This window comes from Simochromis diagramma, unplaced genomic scaffold (assembly GCF_900408965.1).
Source record: "Simochromis diagramma unplaced genomic scaffold, fSimDia1.1 OVJJ01000091.1, whole genome shotgun sequence".
Classification (NCBI taxonomy): Eukaryota; Metazoa; Chordata; class Actinopteri; order Cichliformes; family Cichlidae; genus Simochromis; species Simochromis diagramma.
Genome location: NW_024386901.1, coordinates 1,855,552 through 1,881,451, shown reverse-complemented (window position 1 = coordinate 1,881,451; position 25,900 = coordinate 1,855,552). Strand labels below are relative to the sequence as shown.

Here is a 25,900-nt window from a genome sequence, read left to right as displayed (position 1 = left end):
GACGAGAGTGAAACAGATACCAAGTTGGATTTTACAACAACGTCGAATATAGGAATTTTTAAAAAACAAACATTTGTTGATTTTTGTTTTAATGATGCTTTGAAAATCAAACATTTTTGTAAATCTTAGAAGTCATCATTACATTTCCACAACCATCAGATTATTTTGAACTTAACAGTGACTCATGATTTACAAGTCATTCGAGACGTCAAGGGAAAGAGCAGAAAACGGCATTTTTAACACTATTGCATGTTGAGAAAACTGTGATTGCCATTTCGTCATTAGTGAAAATAGTCTTGTGATGACTGTCTGTAAAATTCTTTGAAACTGGAGAAGAAATTGTGACATTGTAGGAATATTTTTTTTAAAGTTTGGATAAAATCCAATATGTTGAAAAACGCCACAAAGAGCTTTGAGGTTTGAGAGAGTGGATCCTAGGGAACGTTTACATTTTTGTTTTGAAAATCTGGCTGACGATTTTCACAGATTGACGAAAAATCAAACTGTGCATTGTAAATGTAATAATCTGAAAACACTGCTCTGATTCAAGCTCCAACACAGTTTCTGGGAAGTTTCACAGCTTTTTCCGATAACGGATTTGCAGCCGCATCCATGTTTGTTTTATCGCTCTTTGAACAACTAACAATTCCCTCGTTTTTATTCATCCTTAAAACAGTGTCACACTAAGAAAAAGAATACGAAATATTGGCTTTGAGTTTAACTAAATAAACTTTCTGTTTTTTAGAAGGAAGTACTTTTTAAATAAATAGTATTATGCAGCTGTCTTAATGGAATATTTCCAGGAAATGTACACTGCTAGTTAGTTAAATGCCATTACATTATTACATGAAAACAACTGTCAGTTTCAAATCTTAACCACCAACAACTCGACCTATATCTGTCAAGTGCTACTTAGCTGTGGTTGAATAACTGTGCCGCACCTGTACTGCAAAGCAAGTTGTACTTTTTTTCAGTTGAGAGGAAATTTCATACCGGGGTAGTGGAACAATATAAAATAATGCAAATACAGGAGGAGGAGTAGGAGGATGGAAAATCCAGCAAGTCACTGCAAGTTCACTGTACTGTAAGTGACAGGCAGACTTTCTGTCTCATAATTCAGAGTAGAAAGTCAATATTATAATTAAAACTACAGCTGTACTTGTTCAGATAGTTCTTTCTATTTTTGTAGTAACTTCATATACGTCACAGGTGAGTTTCGATTAAGCTTTATTACATCTTTTTTAAATACTTGGTGTAGGCTTCTTTGAATTTTATAGTACTAGTTTCACATTGACGTGGTTTCACTCCGTTGATTTTATCTTTGTCTTTCTGTTCAGCAATATTTCTTTTGATTGCTTTTACACAAAATATATTGGCAGCAGATTTTCAATTTTGGTCTTGACATCTATTTATTTAAGGCACTGAAGTTTAACTTAAACTTAAAGAAGTCCAGATGCTTTTCTTTGCAAGCTCCTTTGACTATGATGACCTGGATGACTGAGAACCTTCACAGACACTGAAGTTTAAATACTCAGCGACTGTGATTTTCACTTGCTTCACTGAGCTTTGGAAGGTTAACACTTTACAATAATGCAAACTTAAAGAGGGATATCTGAGTAAACTGTGAAATAATATACGATGCTGACAAAAATTGCCATGTAAAACATATATCAAGTGACGACTGAAGACCATTCAGGGTAAACCCTTACTTTAAGTATTTATCACAGCAGTTGTGAGATATAAGGCTTACTCATTTCAAAAATTGCTACAAAGTTTATTATTATGACAATTTTACAGGAATGTCATCATTGTTTTTCAAAGCCCAGAAAGCCCAAAATTGGCATTATATTTTGGGAAATTTTGATTTTCTATTAATATGAAGTATTTTTAAAGAAATATGTGCTGCAGATGAACTTGCCCATAAATTCCCTTATATATAACCTGACTCCGATCCATTTTATGTTAATGACCAAAATGAGTATAATGCAGTGCAATTCATATATGAATTATTACTTTTCGATGACGTAACAAAGATGCATGAATGATTTACATCAGCAGAGAGTTACTGCAAATGACAAAGAGAATTTTTTTTCTCAACCTTTGACAAAGAAACACCAATCAGTGGAACTTCCTGGGACTTTACTGGGAGTGTTTTGGCTCTGACTTCCTTGTGAGAGCTGAGAACACTCCATCTTTCACTTCCCTTTAAGGGAAGCTGTGCTCCCCAGGAAGTATGTCAAGAAACTTGTATACACTGCAAAGACTACGCTCGCCTGACAGGATGGCTCGTGTTCTCAAGAAAATCACACCGGACTTTACTGAAATGCAGTCTGTTGATTCCCTCAGATAAGAACTATGGCAGCGGCAGGTTGGGTCTGCTTGGTGACTGTTCTGCTGTCTCTGTCATTTGTTGTGGCGCGTGGTAAGTACTGATTCTCCAACTTCTTCTGAACACTTAGTTTCAGCTGAGTGACAAGCTCCGTCTGCTTTATGCCAATGTCATGGGGTTAGCTGTCATGGTTTATAACCAGTTTAACTGGTTTAGAAACCAGTTAAACTGTCTGTTAAGATTTTCCTTAACAGACAGGGCAAACTGTCCTATAGCTTTGCCAAATACATACATACATATAAATGTATGTATGTATGTATGTATGTATGTATGTATGTATGTATGTATGTATGTATGTATGTGTGTGTGTGTGTGTGTGTGTGTGTGTGTGTGTGTGTATACACATATATACACACATAATTCTCCAACTTCTTCTGAACACTTAGTTTCAGCTGAGTGACAAGCTCTGTCTGCTTTATGCCAATGTTATGGGGTTAGCTGTCATGGTTTATAACCAGTTTAACTGGTTTAGAAACCAGTTAAACTGTCTGTTAAGATTTTCCTTAACAGACAGGGCAAACTGTCCTATAGCTTTGCCAAATACATTTATATGTATGTATGTATGTGTATATGTGTGTATGTATGTATATATATATATATATATATATATATATATATATATATATATATATACACACACATATTGTATATATGTATCCTAACTCAAATGTTACCATAAATTAATCATAAATCAATGATCAGAATAGATACTGGAATAAAAGCTGATTCTTCAGTGTTCCTTGTAGTGGATTTATCTATTCATACATCTGTGGTAGGGGACTGCACAGAATGCATACGGCAGTATGATAAAATCTCTATTCAACTGATAGGTTGCCTGGGTAGGTTTTGCTATCAAGACAGACAATCACGACAGAAAAAGATAAACTGTGGTTTGATGAGTAAAAAAAGCATACCCCTCAACATTCCTCTCACGACAATGAAGTGATTCTGATAGACGATAACGTCAAAAAAACAACAACTGAAAGGTCTGTGGGGTTTTTGATGATTATATAGGTCAAGGAGACCAAACATTTATACTCAGACTTTGATGTGTGAATCTCCAGGAAGCGTCTTAGCTAAAAGACGTCAGCATTAAAGTTGCAGCACCTGTGCACGTCAGGCTGAACATAAAGGACAAGGTTTTATAAAATGCTCCAGCAGAGCCAAGGATCCCTCGCCAAGCGTGGCGCCAATAATAAAACAGTTGACTGTAATAAGCAGAGTAATAATCTTTTTAAAAGTACTACTCTAAATATTCTGTTATACCTGAATACTTTGATACAGGCTAGCTGACATGACTTACCTCCATATTATTACATGGAGGTAAGCTGTACACAGATAAGAAGTATTAGTGTAAGACAAACATTAACAGCTATCTGCTAAAATTACTAAGCGTTGCTAAGATACGGCTGCACGTTGCACTTTTGTCAGCTGGGTTCGACTAGCTGTGACGAACAAATGCTTTAGAATTACCTGAATTTCACAAGGTTCACTGACGCAGCCTTACAACTTCACTAACAGTTAGACTGTGTAATACAAATTTCTTCTTCTTCTTACAGTAAACTGGCATAATGAGCTGAAAACAGTGTTTATATCTTGTTAATCCTTTAAACCCTGAAACATAAAATCATTTTATAATTTTTTTGATAAATTAAAACGAAAAAAAGAAATGTGCAAAAGTGCAATTTAATGTTCACAGTAATGTGAAGTACAGTATAACAGGTTTAGGATTAGGGTTAAAAAACTGATGATGTTGAGGTCTAAAAAAAACCCGATGAGGGTTATGTCTCATCAGTTAATGCTGTATGAGGTGTTCCACTGATGACAGATTTACAGCTTTGACAGGAAGTGGCAAACAAGACTCTTCCTCACTGTTTGAATAATCTGTGGCCAGGATGCAATCTTGAGCAATAGTGGAAAAGGCAGAACATAAATTGCCTACAGTTTTTAAAATCCCATAACCTTTTTGTCATTAAACAAGCGAAAATGCAAACATTAGCAGCGGTTTCTATTAACACTAAACGCTTAAACATTTAATGTAAAAAGCACCAATTTAGAACAACTGCACATTCGTGAAAAATCCAGTTTGCCTACTGTCCATAGCTGAATACACACAAGCTGTGGCAAGAAGTGTGAACATAGTGTGTAAAATTTCTAAACAAATTTGATATGTTTTGATGTTTATTTTAATTCCGTGAAATGTCGTTCTAGCTGTCTGTATGAAAAGCTTCAGAAAGCTCCTGCACATTACCATAAACAGGAGGGAGCCTATGGTAATATGTAATAAGGGCCTGTCTGATTGTGTGATTTTTAATAATAAAAAATACATCATCACATTGGGCTGATAACCTCGTTTTCAGGTATCGTGTTCTCAGCCCATCCGCCAAAACTTCGTTGTGGCTCCTCAACTGTGCCTGAAGACTAAATATGTTAAAACACGTGGGTATTTTCTACCACAGTAACAATCTTGTTAACCACAAACGTCATGCATCTCTGACATTGTGAATAGCAAAGTATTTTAGATAGCTCTAAAAGTGCTGACTCTTCAGACCAGTCAGAATATAACTTGATAAAAATAACTTTGCACATATCTGCAACATCCATTTGACTAAGTAAAACTTAGATAATTAAAAACTCAAGAAAAAGGTAGAAATGATTTGGTACAGTTTGTGCAGCAACTGCTCTGTGTCAGAGCAAACATTTAACCACTTACCACAGGTTGCTGCATATCTCATACTGTTTGCTCAGCACAAAAGTGGCACAAAATACGATTATCATAGAATTTCATATACATCCAATACACCATGATAGCCTTCTCCTTGTCTCCCTTAGGTGCAATACTACAAAGTGTAAATTTTCGATGCAACATACTATTTTATTCTATTTATAAAGTATTATATTCTATTGTTTTCTTAATTTTTGGTGCTTGTAACTTTGTACTGTCCCCTTTCTGCCGTGACCCAACAAATTTCCCATGTGTGGGACAAATACTGGTTTATCTTATCTTATGTTATTAACAGACGGGGAAGAAAAACGGGAAAGCATCCCTAGTTCTGTTTACAGATGCCAAACAGTTACTATTAAATTCAATAATGAAGTGGTGGTCATGACATATCTTTGCACACCTGCATGGACGTGCATAGCCCTTCTCAGTGGTTGATAACCTGCAATATTAGAAGTTAACAAGTTGCATTAGTCATTGTTACGAAATGTTTGCTCTTTGACTGTAGCAAGACACCCATTTCCAGGAATCCATATTGATGTTGTTCTACTTTGGACATGGCATTCACAGCTTGGAAAAGAACACAAATGTCTTTTCATGGAAGTTTGGAAGTTGGCTAACAGCTAGCTAGGTCCACCAAGGGGTGTTTGTCCTAAAAATATCTTCTCTAAACAGTATGAAAGATGGGCCACCATCAGGTCACCCATGAGTTTTCAACTTTTGAAACTTCAGTGTCAGCATTTTGGTCCGACACTAGCTGGAGGTATTTCCCTGCCTTGTTGTTGTTATTTATCTTTATGAATGACCTAACATTGGTTGTGTCCTTGACATGCCATAAATGAAAAGAAGAACAGAAAAGAACAAACAGTTGTAAACAGAAACTCTACGGCGAGTGACAAGATGGGTTAAATCGCAATGGGCATTGATGTTTTCACACATTTATTCTGAGGAGAATTAAATTTGTTACCCAGAGCAGAGGTAATCCTAAGGTATTATTTGACACCATTACTGGTATTATTACTCCTGCTCCACCTGCTGCCCCCAATTTCTTCAAATGAAGATTGTGAAAAATTTCTTTCTTTCTTAATAGATTTTTTTTTTAGTAATGTAAGAAAACATTTTTCCCCATCAGCATTTCTTACTCCAGCTCGGCCTGTTATTTGAGACAGCTTTTTATCGGTTTCACTAGCCGAGCTGGAAAAGTTAGTTAATTCAAAGAAAGTATCCTCCTGTTCATTTGACAGTTTACCTGCATCGTTACTCAAAAATGTCTTCCAGTCTATCGATCCCTGTGTGCTCACCACAATTAACACTTCACTGGTAAAGTCCCTGTGCTGTAACATCCCATCTAAAAAAAAACCCAGCAGTTACAAGCCAATCTCAAAATTACCACTAACTGCTACGATTTTAGAAAAGGTTGTGGCTAAGCAGCTTACAGCAGTTTTGGACAAACACGATATTCTTGACAAATTTCAGTCTGGCTTTCGTAGACCTCATTCTACTGAAACAGCCCTTCTTAGAGTCTCCAGTGACATTTTGATGCAAAACGATGCAGGAAAATGTTTTGTTTTGCTGATGTTGGACCCGACGCCAGCTATGCATTGCTTTTAAGCCCCAAGATCTATCTATGCTGCAGATTCTGAATGAGTGCTTAGAATCCATTAAAGGTTGGCTGGATGACAACTTTCTCCAACTTAATGAAGGACACACTGAAGTCCTTGCATGTGGCTCCTGACTTGTACCTATGATAATGAATGCTGGTCCCCTTTCGACATTTGTGAAATCATCTAGGGGTAACCTTTGACCCGGCTCTCACATTGGATGTCCATGTCAAATCTCTGATTTGGTCTTGCTTTTATTACTTAAGAAACATTGCCAAATTAAGTCCTATTGTATCTCGTACTAAACTGGAGATTATTATTCATGCATTCATTTCATCACGTTTGGACTACTGTAATTCACTGCTTACATGTCTAAGCAAAAACTCCCTGGAACGTCTGCAGGTTGTTCAGAACGCTGCAGCAAGGCTTTTGACCAAATCCTTGAAGTACTCACATGTGACTCGGTAGTCTCTTTTAAAAACAACTAAAAACACATCTTTTTAGAATTGCATTTCGTTAACTTTTTGTCTGTTTTTGTTTTATACCTTGTTATCTCTGTGTAAAGCACTTTGTGATCTTTTGTCTAGAAAGGTGCTATATAAATAAAATGTTACTTACTTTACTTACTTAGTCCTATTCTGTTCTATCTGTTCTTCTTTTGGAGTAACATGTCTTCCTTGTAGATTGATATATTTTTTTAACATCTTACATTAAATGACAAATAGTTGTTCTCCTGTTGCACTGTCACCTACAGACCACCGTGGGGAGATAGATACCTTCCATGTGAGTGCTGGCCATTTCTTTTTGCTGAATTGCTACACAGCAGAGGCTCATGACGTCGTGATCTGGAGCAGAGGGGAGAGTAAAGACAATCTGAGCCTGCCCACTGGAGTGGAAGTGAGGGACAGGTTACTTTGGTTTCTACCTGTCCAGATGTCCCACAATGGATCTTACACCTGTCAGATAAGGTATAAAAATATCTGTATGACTTCTCTTGCATGAGTTCTCCTGATCCCTGCAGTTCCATGCTTCTAGTATATTTATAAATGTGCTTTAACACACATGCACAGACAAACACAAGCTACTTTATAATAAAATGCTGTAAAACCTAACAGTTGTATGCAGGCTATGATCAAGCTCTGTTGTACTGGAAACCCTTTGTCACTCATCCAAAGTGACTTCTTCAGAAGTCTCCAATGAAAACGCTACGTCCAGATGAACAAAATCAACCTTTTGCGACCTGTTTTATAAGATATGCCAACTAACCTACTAACTGGATTTTAACATCTGTAAATCTTTGATGTTGCACTTTTAGGAGACTGTGTGAAGGTTGTACTGGGAGCATATGGAGCCTCCTATACAACAGGGAGACGGGATTGGCCATTTCTAAAAATGAATGTGTTATTTATCCAGGAAATGATCAAACCATTAAGAGCAAATGAGCAACTGGATAAATATCCAAATATACAGTGGGGCAAAAAAGTATTTAGTCAGCCACCGATTGTGCAAGTTCCCCCACTTAAAATGATGACAGAGGTCAGTAATTTGCACCAGAGGTACACTTCAACTGTGAGAGACAGAATGTGAAAAAAAAATCTATGAATTCACATGGTAGGATTTGTAAAAAATTTATTCATAAATTAGGGTGGAAAATAAGTATTTGGTCACCTCAAACAAGGAAAAGCTCTGGCTCTCACAGACCTGTAACGTCTTCTGTAAGAAGCTTTTCTGTCCCCCACTCGTTACCTGTATGAATGGCACCTGTTTGAACTCATCATCTGTATAAAAGACACCTGTCCACAGCCTCAAACAGTCAGACTCCAAACTCCGCCATGGCCAAGACCAAAGAGCTTTCGAAGGACACCAGGAAAAGTATTGTAGACCTGCACCAGACTGGGAAGAGTGAATCTACAATAGGCAAGCAGCTTGGTGTGAAAAAAATCAACTGTGGGAGCAATCATCAGAAAATGGAAGACATACAAGACCACTGATAATCTCCCTCGATCTGGGGCTCCACGTAAGATCTCATCCCGTGGGGTCAAAATGATCATGAGAACGGTGAGCAAAGATCCCAGAACCACACGGGGGGACCTGGTGAATGACCTGCAGAGAGCTGGGACCAAAGTAACAAAGGTCACCATCAGTAACACACTACAACGGCAGGGAATCAAATCCCGCAGTGCCAGACGTGTTCCGCTGCTGAAGCCAGTGCATGTCCAGGCCCGTCTGAAGTTTGCCAGAGAGCACATGGATGATACAGCAGAGGATTGGGAGAATGTCATGTGGTCAGATGAAACCAAAGTAGAACTTTTTGGTATAAACTCAACTCGTCGTGTTTGGAGGAAGAAGAATACTGAGTTGCATCCCAAGAACACCATACCTACTGTGAAGCATGGGGGTGGAAACATCATGCTATGGGGCTGTTTTTCTGCCAAGGGGACAGGACGACTGATCCGTGTTAAGGACAGAATGAATGGGGCCATGTATCGTGAGATTTTGAGCCAAAACCTCCTTCCATCAGTGAGAACTTTGAAGATGAAACGAGGCTGGGTCTTCCAACATGACAATGATCCAAAACACACCGCCCGGGCAACAAAGGAGTGGCTCCGTAAGAAGCATTTGAAAGTCCTGGAGTGGCCTAGCCAGTCTCCAGACCTCAACCCCATAGAAAATCTGTGGCGGGAGTTGAAAGTCCGTGTTGCTCGGCGACAGCCCCAAAACATCACTGCTCTCGAGAAGATCTGCATGGAGGAATGGGCCAAAATACCAGCTACTGTGTGTGCAAACCTGGTAAAGACCTATAGTAAACGTTTGACCAATAACCTCTGTTATTGCCAACAAAGGTTATGTTACAAAGTATTGAGTTGTATTTTTGTTATTGACCAAATACTTATTTTCCACCCTGATTTACGAATAAATTCTTTACAAATCCTACCATGTGGATTCATGGATTTTTTTTTTTTCACATTCTGTCTCTCACAGTTGAAGTGTACCTCTGGTGCAAATTACTGACCTCTGTCATCATTTTAAGTGGGGGAACTTGCACAATCGGTGGCTGACTAAATACTTTTTTGCCCCACTGTATATGAGAGGAGGGATATCAAATCTCCTCAGTTCCAGCCTTCAGGCAGTCTCTGTACGTGTGTGTGCTAATTTATATTCCTAATGGATGTTATTTTTTTTATCTTATATCTAATTAGTGCTGAACAGATATATAACTTCAGCTTATCAGTGGAATAGAGGCATAACTGAAACATCAATTCAGATTTTAGTCATATTGTCTGTAACCATTTAGGATAAACAAAAAGTACAGGGATATTTCTTGCTGTTGGCTTTACAATTCTTTTTTGCTTCTTTTCAGGAATCAGTCCGGAGTATTATTACGGAGGCTAAAGTTTTGGGTGTCAGTGTCTAGTGGAGAGTGTCCTTATACCGTTGAGAGCATTTCCATCACAAAAGGAGTGAGCGACAGTCTTCCTTGTAAACAGAAAGAAATCTTCGGCCTGAATAGCGTGGTGAATGTACGATGGATGAAGGTATAAAGAGGCCTAATACACTTGTTTTACTGCATTGACATGTTTGCCTTATTAGGACCTGATTTGAGTACAAAGAAAACTGTTGCTCATCAATATTATTTTGCACCTAAAAAAGCTGGCTGAAGAACGTACTGGCGGTCTGGTCTCTGCCCTCCATATACACCAATCAGGCATAACATTATGACCACCTGGTCCCCCTTTTACTGTCAAAACAGACATTACCCCTCGAGACGTGGACTCCACAAAACCCCGGAAAGTGTGCTGTGGTATCTAAGCAACAGATCCTATAATTCCTATAAGTTGGGAGGTGGAGACTCCATGGATCAGGCTTCTTTGTCCAACACATCCCACAGATGTTGATTAAATTGAGATCTGGAGAATTTAGAGGCCAAGTCAAGATTCCAAACTCATTGTTGTGCTGCTCAAACCATTTGTAAACCATTTTTTGCTTTGTGGCAGGGTGCATTATCCTGCTGCAAGATTCCACAGCCATCAGGGAATACTGTTTCTATGGGAGGTCATACATGGTCTGCAGCGGTGCTTAGTTAGGTGGTACATGTCAAAGTTACATCCTCATGGATGGTTTCCCAGCAGAACGTTACCCAAAGCAAACTGTGATCCACTATGTATTCTGACACCTTTCTATCAGAACCGACATCAACTCTTTCAGCATTTTGAGCTACAGTAGCTCGTCTGTTGGCTTGGATCACACTCCAGTTTTGGAGAGGCTCTCACCCAGCTGTGTGGCCAACACAATTTGGCACTTGTCAAACTCGGCTCAAATCCTTACGCGTGCCCATTTTTCCTGCTTCTAACACATCAACTTTGAGGGCAAAATATTCACTTGCTGTCTAAGATATCCCAGCCAGTAACAGGTGCTAATAAATCAGTTTTATTCATTTCACCTGTCAGTGGTCATAATGCTATGCTATTGGTGTATAATCCCATTTTATGGAATATAATATCATGAAGAGTGGACAGAAACAATTGCTGATAAACTATCAGTGGAAACAGCAGATATAAACTAGGCTAGTTTATATACAATCGCTCCACCTAAAGTGCTTACGTGGGCCAAATCCCAGGCTTCTGTTTTACAACTTCCATAAATGCAGCACTGCCCCCTTCTGTAGATATCAGGGAAAAATGTGTGCCAGATCTGCCCCCCTGGCAGATAAGACTGGTTGCCACCCAGGCCAGCAACAATGTAGTACTATGCATTTTGTTACCTGGAAACTTGCGATCAACACATTTTGAGATCACTATGCCAGTTTTTTGCTTTTTATTCATGTTTTCCTTTATTTCTGGCTCTTCTTTCTTGTCTTGAGGCTCAAAAATGCCTCTCAAAAATATGGCACTGTGAAAACTAACTACAGGATTGGTTTCTGTCTGCAGGATTGCCAGCTCATTCAGCGGCAAGGGAAACCCATCTCTGTTGATATGAAAGGCAACATGAGGCTTCCTCAAGCCTCAGAGGAGGACAATGGGAAATATACCTGCCTGATAGACATTAACTTGGATGGCAGGAATTATACTGCTTCACGCAGCATCCTGTTGACTGTTAAAGATGGTAAGTACTGTAGAGCTCTCATATTGAATCCTTAATTATTCTGGTGTCATTTTTTAATATATTACTCTGGCTGTACATAATTATTATTATTATTTTGTTTTGTTTAATCATAGACTTGAAGACTTAATTCAGGGGGTTTAACAAAAAATAAAAAAAATCATTGGATGCTTTGGCATACGAGTTGTATCTCTCCATTTTCATTATTTTTCTCTTCTCCTCATGCTGTTGTAAGTTAAATATGTCCAAAGATGTTTTCTCAGAACATGCAGGCTCTTCTTGTTTTTGAGTGTGAACAGTGGTTTTCACCATCTGGTAAACCATCTGTATTTACATTCATAAAGGCATCTCTTGATTGTATATTCTAGACTCTGATAACGACACCATATTTCCTTGAGTGTTTACAACTGTGGTAAATGTTGTTTAGCCTTTTTTTTTCTTAAATCATGGACTCTAGTAGGTTTGTTTGGTCTTCTGGGGCCAGATTCATTTCCTTAATTTGCATCAACGTCTCAGTGAATTTCACAAGAAGTTCCAGTGAAATGCTGAAATACAAGTTTAGCTATTGGACTCAGATCCAGATCTCTTTAATTAACTTTGTTTATCATGGAATGACGAGGCAACAGGCCTCATCTCCCATACTTTTGAGCGTCTGAAAATGGGGGATTATGGATAAAAACGAGTGTAATTCCTAAAGAGTTCATGCAAAACCTCGGTTAAACCTCTTGAATTAAAGCTAAACATCTGCACTTCAATCACATCTGGTTTGTCTGATTTAAATTAGCCTGTGATGGTGTACAGAGGCAATATATACAAATGCTTATGGAGCTAAATGTATATTGTCCCACTTTCTTTATTTTTCCTTCCTTCTTTCTTTCTTGCAGACCTCCCAGAAAAAGTTTTTGTAGAGCCACAGCTGGTGACCCCTGACAAGCAAGAGATTACAGTTGAACTAGGCAAGTGAAACACTAAATAAAATGCATTAGAGTGAATGTTAGTGCTATGGAAAAATATTATAAACACCTTTAAATATCATGAAGTCATTTACACCATTATCCATTTATTGACTGTATGATCTTTATGATAAATACTTGACAAACAGTTGTTTTTCAAGTCAAGATGACAATAAAGTCGTTTAAAACCTTTGCAATGGTGCTTTGTCATCTAGCGACTGAACAGAATTAGTCAGAAGCCTTTTGAAAAGTTTCCGTGACGTTAAATTTCATTTGAGCTAACGATATATATTTTTGTTTGATCAAAACGGGAAATATAGACTGACAGTTTCTTTGTTTTTTAATCTCACTGCCCACCAGGTTTGAGAGTGGAGCTGCAGTGTTTAGCATTCATAGGCTACAGTGAGGATAACGAGTCTTCACTGCACTGGACTGTTGGTAAGGATTACGCTGAGGACCTCGAGGAGATTAGTGTGTCCCGGAAAACGTGAGTTTTACATTACCACGGATGGGGCTATTAATAGGGTGAATACAAAACACTGCATTATACTGCATCGAGATTAAATCAAAACAACACAATGTGTCAGACATTAAATGTCACTTGGAGGCAGAACTTCTTTTCTGAGTAATAGACTGTAAATGTTGCAACTGTAGCAGCACAAAAAATTTAACACCTAACATTTTCATATTATTCTTTGATTCCATGATTCATTCTGACTGACTGATTGTTTCTGTACCCTTTAGTATTCATAGAGAAGGCAAAGTATACGAACTGGTCATTCTGTCCATCGCTAAAGTTCATCGCAAGTTCCTGAATTTTGAGTTCGAGTGCCATTTAGAAAGCCTAGCGGGAGAACAAGTCAGTGTGGTGAAGCTTAAAGAAGGTAATAAAGATATATATAGACATATACATATAAATGTGTGTGTGTTCAAGAATTATAGTCGTCTGAGACACTTGCCCTACGTTTGTCTCCTTCCTCTCTCCAGCTGACCGCAGTTCTTTCCACATGAGTTGGGCTGTTTGCCTTTCTGCATCTCTGGCTGTTCTAGCCTTGGCTGCGTGCTTCTTCTTCTTTAAAGTAAACCTGATATTGGCTTACAGGGATCTGTTGGCACATTTTCCCAAACAACAAGGTAAGGCCATTATCAGTTGAACTTAAGTTTTTGTGTGGCATCATCTGACGAGATACAACTAACACAGTACTGAAAGCTGTGAAAGCTGGATGTTGATTCACATTTTAAAAGGATCAAACTTTATAAAATGAACATAAACAATCATTTAGATTCTGTCAGTTCCAGATGGGAAGCTCTATGATGCCTACGTGAGTTTCATCCATTCCAATGCCATGAGTTCAGATGAGGGCGCGAGGTTTGCCATGAAGATCCTGCCTGAGAAGCTGGAGGAACAATATGGCTACTCTCTGTTTATCAGAGGACGGGATGACTGTCCTGGTGAAGGTAAGAAGCAGATATCCATAATATGTAAACAGAGGTAGAAAGACTTGTCTTTCTAGATGTAGTGTAATTCTTGAGGTTGTTAAGGTCATTCTCCAACCCCCAAAAGACGGGAAAACATACAAAGGCTTTGAGCTGTTTATTGTCACAAACTGCTGTTCACAGTTTTTATTAAATTAAGACATCAAATACATAACCAACAAATCTAAATCAGTTGCTATGATGCTTTCAGGTAAAAGACAAGTAGAACTAGTTGCATTTTAAATGTGGTTAAATTAACGTTTTTAATGACTTTATAAAACAAGAACTGGTTACTTGATTTTCATTTTGATTTTCTCTAATGCACACAGACTCAAAGAGTCAAATATATACATACACTCACTTAAACCTCTAATAAGTGGTGCTGAAGCCTCTACAACAGGGGTCTCAAACTCCAGGCCTCGAGGGCCGGTGTCCTGCAGGTTTTAGATCTCACCCTGGGTCAACACACCTGAATCAAATGACTAGTTCGTTACCAGGCCTCTGGAGAACTTCAGACATGTTGAGGGAGTAATTTACCCATTTAAATCAGCTGTGTTGGATCAAGGACACATCTAAAACCTGAAGGACACCGGCCCTCAAGGTCTGGAGTTCGAGACCCCCGCTTCTACACTATCTGTTAACTTGACAAGACCAAGGCCTATTATCTTTGTGCTACTAAAGTCATCAGCGATTACAACTGATGTTGTAGTCAGTCAATATTTCTCTTTGCCAGCATGAAAAGGATTTGTTTGACAGCACTCATTAGATTGACCAATACTCAGGTCTCAGTGAAGATCTAAGAAGGACAATTGTAGATTAGGGCTGCCACAAACGATTATTTTGATAGTCGACTAGTCACCGATTAATGGATCATGCATCCATTGGACGTAAAACGTACAGCTTATTGCACCAGCATGCATCTGCTCTTATATAACTATCATTAGCTTATAGCTTTAAGTGTTTAAGGTATGTGCTAACTAAAAATAAAGACAAGATGATAGTTTATTAAATTTTAATGAAATCTGCAGGTTGTTTCAGTGAAGTTTAATAAACTCAGCCATCTGCTCCTTGCTATCTAAAATATAACGGGACACCGGAGAATATTCTGAGCATCTCACACTTCTGATGATCAGCTGTCTGCTTGAGGTTTACTCAGCTGTGTAAAAACTATAACTTTACTCTCAGCCAAACCGATTTACTCAGGAACAAATAAAATACTGAAAAAAGCCAAACAATAACATATTTAAATTATCTAAGTGACTTATATTACATGTTTAACCTGAGTAGCGAAAGACGGTGGTGGGTTTGAAAACGATTTGACGGGAGTCCGGTGTTCTCACCGGCTCTAGTGAGCCTTGAACCCCGGCTAGCTAACGAGCTAGTGGGTAACAGACGTCTCCAAAAACGTCGGAGCACTTTTGAAAATATGTGGTGTCTTGATAAACTGAGCAGATATTTGAGGTTTACACAGCTACATTCTCACCTGAAAATATGTTAAACGTTTATTTTGTGACCCAAAAAGAATAATAAGAGTAATATTAAAACTAACTAGCGGCCGCCATTGTTGACTTCTGCGCTGGGCCGCGCTATGAATTCTGGGACACAGCTTCTTCTTCTTCGGGGTTTAACGGCAGCTGGCATCCTTGTACATGCAGTGCTGCCATCTTCTGTTTCAGTCCGTTATTACACTCTTAAATCCTACTACTTATTCCTGCGTCTTTTGGGATTTTACAAAGCTTCAAGCGACGCGTCGACTATTAAATTAGTCGTCGACAAGTTCAATAGTCGACGTAATCGTGACTAGTCGACTAATCATGGCATCCCTATTGTAGATTTACAATTGGGAAGGGAAGGTCTGGAGTTATTGTTAAACAACAGCAGGTTCCAAGACCCTCAGTTCAGAACTCTAACTACAAATAAGCAGTGTTGGGTAAGTTACTTTAAAATAGTAACTTAGTTACATTACTAGTTACTTCTCTCAAAAGTAACTCAGTTACTTCAAGTTACTCGTTACTTTCAATGTAACTAGTTACTAGGGAAAGTAACTTTGGTTTTACTCAGAATTCTCTTGTTAATGTGTTGCTTCCATAACTTTGCCAGTCTTCTAGCTTGCTTACTTGCCACAAGTGCACTGTGCCACCTACCAATAGAAAGGAAAAGATAATGTGCATATTTCCACGAGAGAAGTCCCACGCCTGGACCGTCATTGACTGCTGCCATGATTCTAGCCTACGTCACAGCGTCATTTGCGCCTTTTACATCCAGCACAAAAACTGCAGTCGTGGTGCTTTCGATTGTACTCAGAACTCGGAAATTCTGCCTTCTGAATAGGAAGATGTAGGCAACACCAGACTGCAGATGAGCTGCTTACAGGGCTGGACTGGGACAGAAAATTGGCCCGGGCATTTTGACTAGATACCGGCCCACCATTATAACAAAAATCATAAAGCCTTTGAATGAAAATAAACACTGTTGTGACAGTGATGTACACTGTTTTGATGGTATATATGCATCAATCTATCAATCGTTTGTTGTAAGATTCAGATAATTATTTTTTAAAAGCTAGACATTTTAAATGAGAATAAGAAAGAAAAGTATTTCTTTGTGCCCCCCTTTCCCTGTTAATGCCCTACCTGCCCCCCTGGCAACACTTTGCTAGATCCGCACCTGCACAGTTACCAGCTGTCAGCTACCTAAAAAAGGATCCTGGTGTTATTTGTCTCTCAGAAACAGTTCATAACTTCCCTTCAACTCATTCATGTCACCTAAAAGGTAAACCTGTTTCTCCATCACAGCTCTGATGATTCAGTAAGGACATCTCCTGGTTTCATCTTCATGTTTCCCTCTCACCACATAACCAAACCATATCATGACCAGCAGCTTTTTTGCAGCTGTGGCTCCAGCAAACATCAGCTGATACTAGAAATTAATATTAAATAAATTCTAACAACAGCTGATCAAGCTTAAACGTGCTGCTGTTGTTTAGCGCGACATCCGCTGGTTTCCTCTTTCGGCGCAAAGTGGACGATAAACAAACAAGAAAGACGATCAGCTGATCACTGATCAGTTTTCATGATTGAAGAAGAAACAGGAGAGGGAGGGGGGAGAATGAGAGAAGAAGAAGCAGCTGTGCAGCAAAGACACAGAATAACTCCAGCTTGGTGCCTTTTTCATTGTATCTGAATTACGGGACAAACTGTTCCCTTTTCACCTCAATAAGAAACGCGTAATATTTTCTCTGAATACCAGGCGGGACGGTTGGCAACTCTAATAACTTATGAACAAAATAAAGTTCAACATCAGTAACATAGTACCCACCCAGCTGTATAGAAACTCCGTCATGCTAGCTAGCACGCAGTACGGAAAAAGTCAGAATAACGAAAATAAACTCCACCTAAAGGTGGTTCATATCTGACCCAGAGAGACTGCAGGTCATAACTTCTTACCTGAAGTTCAGTTCACACTTGGACCGGCGGCCGCCTCGGGTCCCTTTTCCTTCTGCCTCCCTTTTCCTTCATCCTCCTGCTGGCCTCCACCACTTGCTAATGTTACTGAATCTGTCGAAACTCCGCGATAGCCACCACACGAAGTAACGAGTAACGCGTTCCTGGTTTTGGCATAATAACTAGTTACCGTGTTCGTTACCACAATAATAACGTAGTTACTGTAACGCGTTACTTAATAACGCGTTAGTCCCAACACTGCAAATAAGTACAAGTTTTTTGGATGCGCCACTGCTTTGCCACTATCTGGAGGATGACCAAATAATGTTGTCCTCAGATCAGAGAACATTAGTTAGGAAAAACTTCAGAGGAACCACCAGGACTCAAGCCTGCCATGACCTGGAAGATAAAGTAAAGGCTGTTGAACCAAAGAACACTGTAACAGCTGTGTAGCATGGTGGCGGCATTGCTATCGCATTCATTCTCATGATGAGTGTATCTAAACCTTTGACCACAACTGTATCTGTAAGAATTCTGTTTATAGTTGCAAAAAAAAGAAAAAAAGAAAGAGAAGCTTGAAAAGAAAATAAGAGCTTCTTGGTTAAACTCCTAGTATAATACATGGGAGAAATTGGATAAAAGCCATGTTTACTAAATTACTGGAACACAGTACAGTACAGTTAAAAACAGACTTAATACTTTCTTGAGCTGATGTCTAGCTATCCTCTGTATTTCTGTTTTTCCCTTTTCTTTTTGTGTTCTTATTGGTCTAGTTTATTTCCTTTATGTTTGTATTGGTGATACATTGCAATTCAATTCAGTTTTTATGTATATAGTGCCAAATCACAATAACAGCTGCCTCAAGGCACTTACAAGGTTCTTTAATTTTATTAATGCAGACTAAACTGGTAAGTTAAAAAAAGAAGAAGAAATGAGTGCCTGGAAGAAGTCACAGTTCTGCCCAAAATTATAGTTTGTGCTGTGGAAATGGGCTGTTTTCAGTTTGCAGACAAAGAGTTTTAACCTGCAGTTTTGTGTCTGGCCATGAATCTCTTACAGCAATACATGATGCAACAGCTGCTGCGATGCACCAGTGCCGCAGACTGCTTATCATCTTATCACCTGAGGGGAAAACGGAGGAAAGCACTTGCATATGTGACAATCAAAGCCAAGTGTGGTATGAGCAGAAAGTTGGCCTTCATGATGCTTTGACGAAGAATGATCCCAGAGTTATTCTGGTGGAAATTGGTAAATGATTCCTCATTTTTCAAAAACCTCTAGCCACATGAATTCTGTTAAGTCACGGGTTATATAGCTCAGCATTCATGCCCTATTTAGTCATGCACAATTCTTTGCAGGCATCACAAACAGAGATTTACTTCCAGCTTTTATGCTAAGCTAACTTAGTACATTTTGATAAGGAATAAAGTGTGTTCATCTCTGGACTTGTTGCACTCGGTCAGGACTTCGTTTAATAAAAATTAAAATGTCAGCTTATTAAACGTGTTTATTTTCATTTATATTTAAAATGTTTTTCTTTTTTGCCAGATGGTCCAGTGGATTACAGTCACTTGCCAGAGTCTCTGCGTTATATCAAGAGGAAACAAGGAGCCCTGAAGTGGAAGAAAGATTTTCTTGCGACACACAAATTCACAGAATTATACTCAAAGAGAAACTTTTGGATAAACCTCAGGTACCACATGCCCCCAGTACCTACAAGAAGGCTCCAAACTATTGTCTAAACAATATCTTAAAGTTTTATTGATGGGATTCATCCATCAGGCCTGTTTCTTGGAACACTTGACAAATGGAAACTTTACGTGCTTACAGCTGTCGTCACCTGTATTTTTAAGACTCACTAGGACTACAATAAGCAAGCCCATACATTCCTCTGCACAATGAATTTCACAACATGTGCAACAAGGATGGAGGCATCTGCTGGACTTTTCTATTGGTGCATGTTTGCTGTTACTTCCTTCATAAGTGATAGCAATACATTTTTTCTACATTTGAATTGTATTTTTTATGCACTTATAATATATCATCAGGCATGCTAGCAACTTTTAAAATTGCACCTTTCCTTTATAGAAGGGCTGTGTACATACATATGTGTACATATTTGAAAGGATAATTATTTTTTATGTTGACAGCATTGCTTATTTTTATACTGAATGATACATTTTTGAATGATACATATTTATATTCTGTTATTTAAGTATTTGTGCCTGAGTATAAATGTTTAAGTATTATATATTTTGTATTCTTTTTTTCCAAGTTTCCCTTCCAAGTATGGCTTACTGATTGTGTCTCTTCATCACATCAGTTTACTCAGAAGAAAAGCTTAAAACTTATTCAGTAGAATAGTTTGAGGCAGTGGCATTCCATCAAGACAAGCACCTAGTCAAATTCAAAATTAGACATTAATTAAAACATAGCAAGAGGAAGCGATATCTCTACTTTCGTGTCAAACAGTGCTCTGTCATGATGCGCGTCGTCTGTTTGCATTCATCCCTACATCACTAGAATATTCTGGATGCTATTGGGTATAATTGTTGAAAGCTGCACTTGCCTGGGATCTCAATGGAAACAGTAGCGTGTCTCTGTTTTATGGGCATGTCTGTGTCCCATGAACGATAGCTGGAGCTTGTCAAGCCAAGAGTCCAGCAGCTTTTTCTGACTGATTTTGCATGTTCATTGTGTATAAAGTCCAGTCTTTAATGGGAGACTGATAGAATATTAGTGCACTAGACAAGATGCTTCACTGCTGTCAGATCAAGTAACAGCTTTGCTTTCTGTGGAAACACAGCTAGCATTAGCAACTAGAGTCTTCTGTGATAAGTTTCCTCTTATTGGCCATCTTGGACAATATGTGTGAATTAGAGTGCTGTATAACTGTAATTATACAGCACTCTAAAGGAGTAATGTGCTAATTACTCCTTTAGCACATTAGCAAGGTAAAGCTTGATAATAAAGAGTGAGCGCAAGATCCAGTTTATTTAAACAGAAGAGGTGCAGTCTCATGTTCAGGGACAGCCACTACAAATATGATTAAACGGTGAGTATAAAGCATTTAAAAATTAGCTCAGCCTTAATAACTTTGGCAGTATTTTTAATCTATACAACACAGATGAGGAACATTTCACCACAGTTTTGTTTATAGTGTTTTATTGCCACTTTTGCTAGAAGAATGGTTTTAAAAAATCCCTCCATTCTTCATGGTCACCTAATAGTAAATTAATTTCAGTAATGTAGAAGATATTTAACTATACAGGTAAAAATATTTACAATTTTCAGCCAGGTTTGAATATAAACGCAAACATGTCCATGTAAGAAGGCTGTTAGCATTTGAAACATCTCTTTAAAAAGGTGTTGCTGTTTTGTATTATGATTTAGTGCTTTGTATGCTGAAGAACAGGAAACCAGTCATAACTGAATCAAGTCATTTTAAGGGCAATACACCTTAAACACAAGATATCATGATCTTGAAGTGGAAAAACCTCTAAATGGAAAACTCCCCTAAAAACAGTGCGCTAATATTAGCCAGCTGATGTTTTGGAACCTTCCAAGATCCTCCGTTTAACGGAAAGACACCATCTAAATACACAAAATAACCATAATGCTGCGCTTTTTCTTGTTAACAGTGCTGTGTCCCTTCCAAAGGCCAGATGGTGCTAGGGGAACCAGATAATAATAATAATAATAATAATAATAATAATAATAAAAATAAGTTTGTGTGTGAAGAGGGCCAGGTTTGTAATTTAGATTTATCGAAACACAAATATATCCAGATATATGCAATTTAAACACAGTAAAAGTTTGCAGGTTTGACACTGATCCAATCTCCTCTTAAATAAGTACAATACGCATAAGATGTTACCTTCACTGTATACATGCAGAAAAAGATAAATGAAAAATTAAACATTCAGAAATGTAAAAGCATCTCTAAAACTATTATAAAGATTTTATACTATACTGTCAAAGACTTAAAGACAAACCATAAAATTAAATTTCATGACTTAGAAATCAGTGGCATATTTAACAGTTTTTGATTAGTTTCAGACTAATCCTAACTGATACTTTCTGTGCACTTTGTGCAATTTGTTTTCAGTGTATAAAAAAAATCCCCTCTTTTACTTATCTTGGTCATTTGATCTCCGTGTACGGCCAGCATCCTGTGTTTGCGGTTTTATGCAGCGGGAGTCGTCGGTCTCTTTCTGTTTGTGTTGGCTGTCACCTAGACTTTATTCCTGACAAAACAGATTTTCTCAGAATTTTCTGAGCACTGACAGCTATAAAAGGCACGAAATGACAGATCAAATCATGTTACCACTGCTTGTCTATATATGATCTATATATTGGAGGGGTTCTACTTTTGGCTATCACCGAACCCATTTCCATGCCTTAAATCTGATTGCCTGAAAACAGCAAAACCTAGCGAGTTCACTAACGGGTCACTCATCTGAAAAATGTTTCTCAACAGCATATCAACACACTTGAACGATGTAAATCTGCTTAACTTCAGCGTATTATGAGCTTGTATATATGTTATCATTATCATAGTGATATTTAGCTCAAAGCATCCAAATCTGGCTTCAGCTTCAGAGCTGCTGTGCGGGCTGAACTTTAAATTATATGCAAACATATTATAACTTGGTGCTAAATATTGAGTAAAGACTGGTGAGAAAGAAATTAGTCAGTTATGCACAAGCATTACTCATAAATGATTCTCTCATTCATCTGTAGATGAATCTGTACTGCATCTGTACTGCTGGAACCCAAGATAATATAGTGCATCAATCTCGCATGTTCCTGAGAAAGGCTTTCCACCCACATTAACAAACTTTGTGTTCTTAGGGAGTGGGATTCCCCATCAGGGACTTCAACAATCAAGCTGTTCCTCTTCAAGTCTTGAACAATTTCCTCTCTTTGGTTACCTCCTAATTACAGCTTTTTCCCCGTTAAACTCGCGTAACACGCAGGTCCAGCACACCAACAGTTTCCAATCCAGTCTCTTTATCACAACAAATCCACATAAATTCTAATTAAAGTGAATCAACTTCCTGATGTCACTGATTATTTTAAGAGCAAAACCCTCCAGATCAGGTTAAAACTATTTTCCTTTAAAATGTTCACTTATCTCACTGGAGTCTCCAATTTCAGCCGGCTTCCCTTTTCCAACTGTGTCCTACAGAAAAACAAAGAACATCCTTCCTGTTTTCTCTCCACCTTTACTGAGAAGGGCTCAAATCATTACCAATCAACTACTCTCTGTACTCAACTCTAAATAGCTGGCAGCTGGAGAAGAGCTGCAGAACACAAAGACAAAACACAAAAACACCAAAGCATGCAATAACTCAAATGGAAGATGATGCCAACTAGGGCTGGGCGATATGGCCTAAAATTCATATTGCGATATAATTTGAAGCATGTGCGGTAACGATATATATCACGATATATTATTTTCTTCTGTATAACGTATTTCCCACACCATAAGGCACACTTAAAATCCTTTAATTTTCTCAAAAATCGAGATTGTGCCTTATGTATGAATTCTGGTTGTGCTTACTGACCTCGAACCGATTTTGGCGTGCAGAAATCTGTTAAAAGATGTTTTAGTACAACTTTGGTAAGCCGCACTGCTTGATGGATTGTCAGAGCATTACGGCTGCCGTAGTGAGTAACGGAATACAGTTACTCATATCTTGTATTTTAAATACATAACGGCGGTACATGTATTCCGTTACTCCCCAACACTGATTATGGCAGAATGCAGGTCACAGATACATGGGTTGCCACTAATTCATACTAAGTTGTGCTATAAGAAGAATGACTTTATTGATCCCAAAGGGAAATTGCTATGTCTGATATAGCTCATCTGCAATATTATATGAGAATTAAAATATATGATGTCAGCTACTGACTGACTGATAGAATATCTGGAGCTGATAGAACATCTGGAGTAATGTTCTATCTGTAGCTGTTCTTGATAAATAATGCTATGTAAGAATTAAAATCAAAAAAGGTTTTTTATGATTTCTGTGCTTTTGAGGCTGCAAATGTTATTATTTTCAGATTTAGTTTTTCTGACCAACAATTCATTTTTAATTCACTGTAAATTAATCCGCAAATATCATTTTCCTGATAACAACCCAGCCAGTGTATATACTACCAATGGATGCAGCATAAAAATCTTTTACTGACCTAATGCAATACATATACGCTTTGTAGTTAAAGAATTTTAAAGTTCTTACTGTCATCATGGCAGCTACATCCTTTAGCTTTGTGCCCTGTTCCCCCGATCACTTTGCAAACACTTTCAGCAGACTGTCAGAGAGAAACTCAGCTCCGTCAGAAACCTTGACTGTAAAGGCATGGTTGGGATGCACTGGAATGCTTCATTTTATCTGAAATGACATAAAATAATTTTGAAATAACAGCAGGCACTGTGCTTGGTTAATCAGTAATGTTTTGTTGAATAAAAACTGTTTCCAGATCTTATGGGATTAAAAAAAATCCAAAGATGTTTGTTTCTGATTTGCAACCCAACAACCCACAAGTTAAAACCTCATTTTAGTTCAAGTGTGAGTCCAGTAATCACCTTTCTGACAATACATACTGGTATAAGTTAAACCTATATGGCAGATTTTGGATTTCTCAGTTGTATTAATAGGGTGGTCTATTTGAGTATGCATACACCTAATAACTATAAAAACCCTATTATAATTAAGTTACAGAAACCTTAAGCGAAAATAGAATATACTTTCTCACCATAACACCTTGAACCCACAATCCATCAGCTGACTCCTGGTGAAATGCAGAATAGAGGTCGTCTCTCAATGTGCAGCAAAAAAACCAAACAAAAAGAAAAGGACAGCAGGTGAGGGCAGGAGGGGTAGGGATGTAAGATAGCATAATGCCGCTGATGATATTAGCTAAAGCTGTTCAATGTCCAAAATCTCACTAACACCACGGTGCAGTAAATACACAATGTAACTGAAGAGTCAGTTGGCAAATCTATTCACACAGAAAACCAGATTATGTTATGAGCGCCTTGTAATTAGGTTTAATGTGATATTACGGCTCTTGTGCCAAAGACAAATTCAGATGAAAAAGTGCCAATTCTTTGACAACAGATAAAACAGCAAATAAGTTAACGGCTCTTTTTTAGCATATTACATGATGACACTCTAGACGTTTAACTACATTTAAATAAATATTAATTCAAAAAATCAAGACATACCAAAAAACATAGAGTTGGCTGCTGGACTTGACTGAGATGGTATGGATGCCTTTTTTTAAACCACGATCCAAAGCCCGCGAGATGAAATCACGCGTGGTTTCACGAGATTTAACGTTGCTATCTTATTGACTTACTTCACCTGAACATGATATGAACAATTTAATACACCCTTTCTGCATATCATGTAGTTTTTACACTATATAGTTACATTTAACTTTAAAACATGAGGCAATTGTGTTAAATACATGCAAGATGCTTACATAAATCCAAGAGATGGCCAGTCCCTTTTTTCAGTGTACTCCAGGCCAGAACTTTGATCAGTGGGGAGGGTTTATTGACTGGAAGTGGTGAACGTCACATCTGTTCAGGGAATCCCCTAACTGGAAACACCCACATGCAGTGCTTACTTGAAAGGGCATATTTGCCCATTCCGCGTAGTTTCCAGTCATGGAAAAATGTGATTATAATTCCCAGAATGGGATAAGCCAAGCATTCCTTGGTGTTTGAGCGGGTCTCACTTTAAGGTGCGTGTATGGGCTTGTGATCCTGTTGTAAAATGAATTCTGTCATGCTGGATCACAGTGTGAAAAGTGTCTCTGATGTGATAATGAACTTCACATGTAATTTTTCACCTACAAGAAATAGTAGAAACTGTATATTAGAGAACACCAAGCTCACATTTCAGTGCCACTTTATCTGCTATACCTGAACTAATAATAAAACTATTGCAAGCAGGCATTACAAGACAATCCACCAAATGGGGGCTCAAGCATGTGACCCTAACATTACTAAGTCAGAATCTAACTTACTGATCTTGCCAGTTTTAATATGAAATGTCACAGGCTCAGATTACCTTAATTATAAAGTCATAAGGAGGATCATCAGGCACGTCTGTTCAGATCTGTATAAACAAGCTCTCACAATACAGATATATTACACAGGTACACTGCTGAAAATGTACATAAATGATATGAAC

General features: G+C 38.1%; 1 protein-coding gene and 1 long non-coding RNA gene across 5 annotated transcripts; one reads left to right on the top strand and one right to left on the bottom strand.

Moving 5' to 3' along the window:
- Positions 1 to 798: 798 nt before the first annotated feature.
- On the top strand, positions 799 to 19,448 carry LOC120735394 (interleukin-1 receptor type 1). Of its 3 annotated transcripts, XM_040034749.1 has the most exons (12): positions 799 to 1,209; positions 2,347 to 2,422; positions 7,467 to 7,680; positions 10,074 to 10,248; positions 11,641 to 11,815; positions 12,697 to 12,768; positions 13,126 to 13,252; positions 13,510 to 13,649; positions 13,753 to 13,899; positions 14,059 to 14,223; positions 18,744 to 18,932; positions 19,233 to 19,448. In XM_040034749.1, the coding sequence occupies exons 2-12, from the start codon at positions 2,356 to 2,358 to the stop codon at positions 19,424 to 19,426; spliced, it is 1,665 nt and encodes a 554-aa protein (XP_039890683.1). In that variant the 5' UTR covers positions 799 to 1,209; positions 2,347 to 2,355; the 3' UTR covers positions 19,427 to 19,448. The 3 variants fall into 3 exon arrangements, with proteins under 3 accessions (XP_039890683.1, XP_039890684.1, XP_039890682.1); XM_040034750.1 differs by lacking the exon at positions 799 to 1,209 and having other exon boundaries at positions 1,361 to 2,422; positions 14,065 to 14,223; XM_040034748.1 differs by lacking the exon at positions 799 to 1,209 and having other exon boundaries at positions 1,362 to 2,422.
- Positions 18,892 to 25,483, bottom strand: LOC120735395. Of its 2 annotated transcripts, XR_005696240.1 has the most exons (4): positions 24,925 to 25,458; positions 24,453 to 24,488; positions 23,936 to 24,088; positions 18,892 to 22,869 (listed from the first exon to the last, which is right to left on the bottom strand). It is a non-coding gene; the product is annotated as an uncharacterized LOC120735395 (long non-coding RNA). The 2 variants fall into 2 exon arrangements; XR_005696239.1 differs by lacking the exon at positions 18,892 to 22,869 and having other exon boundaries at positions 23,854 to 24,088; positions 24,925 to 25,483.
- Positions 25,484 to 25,900: the final 417 nt, after the last annotated feature.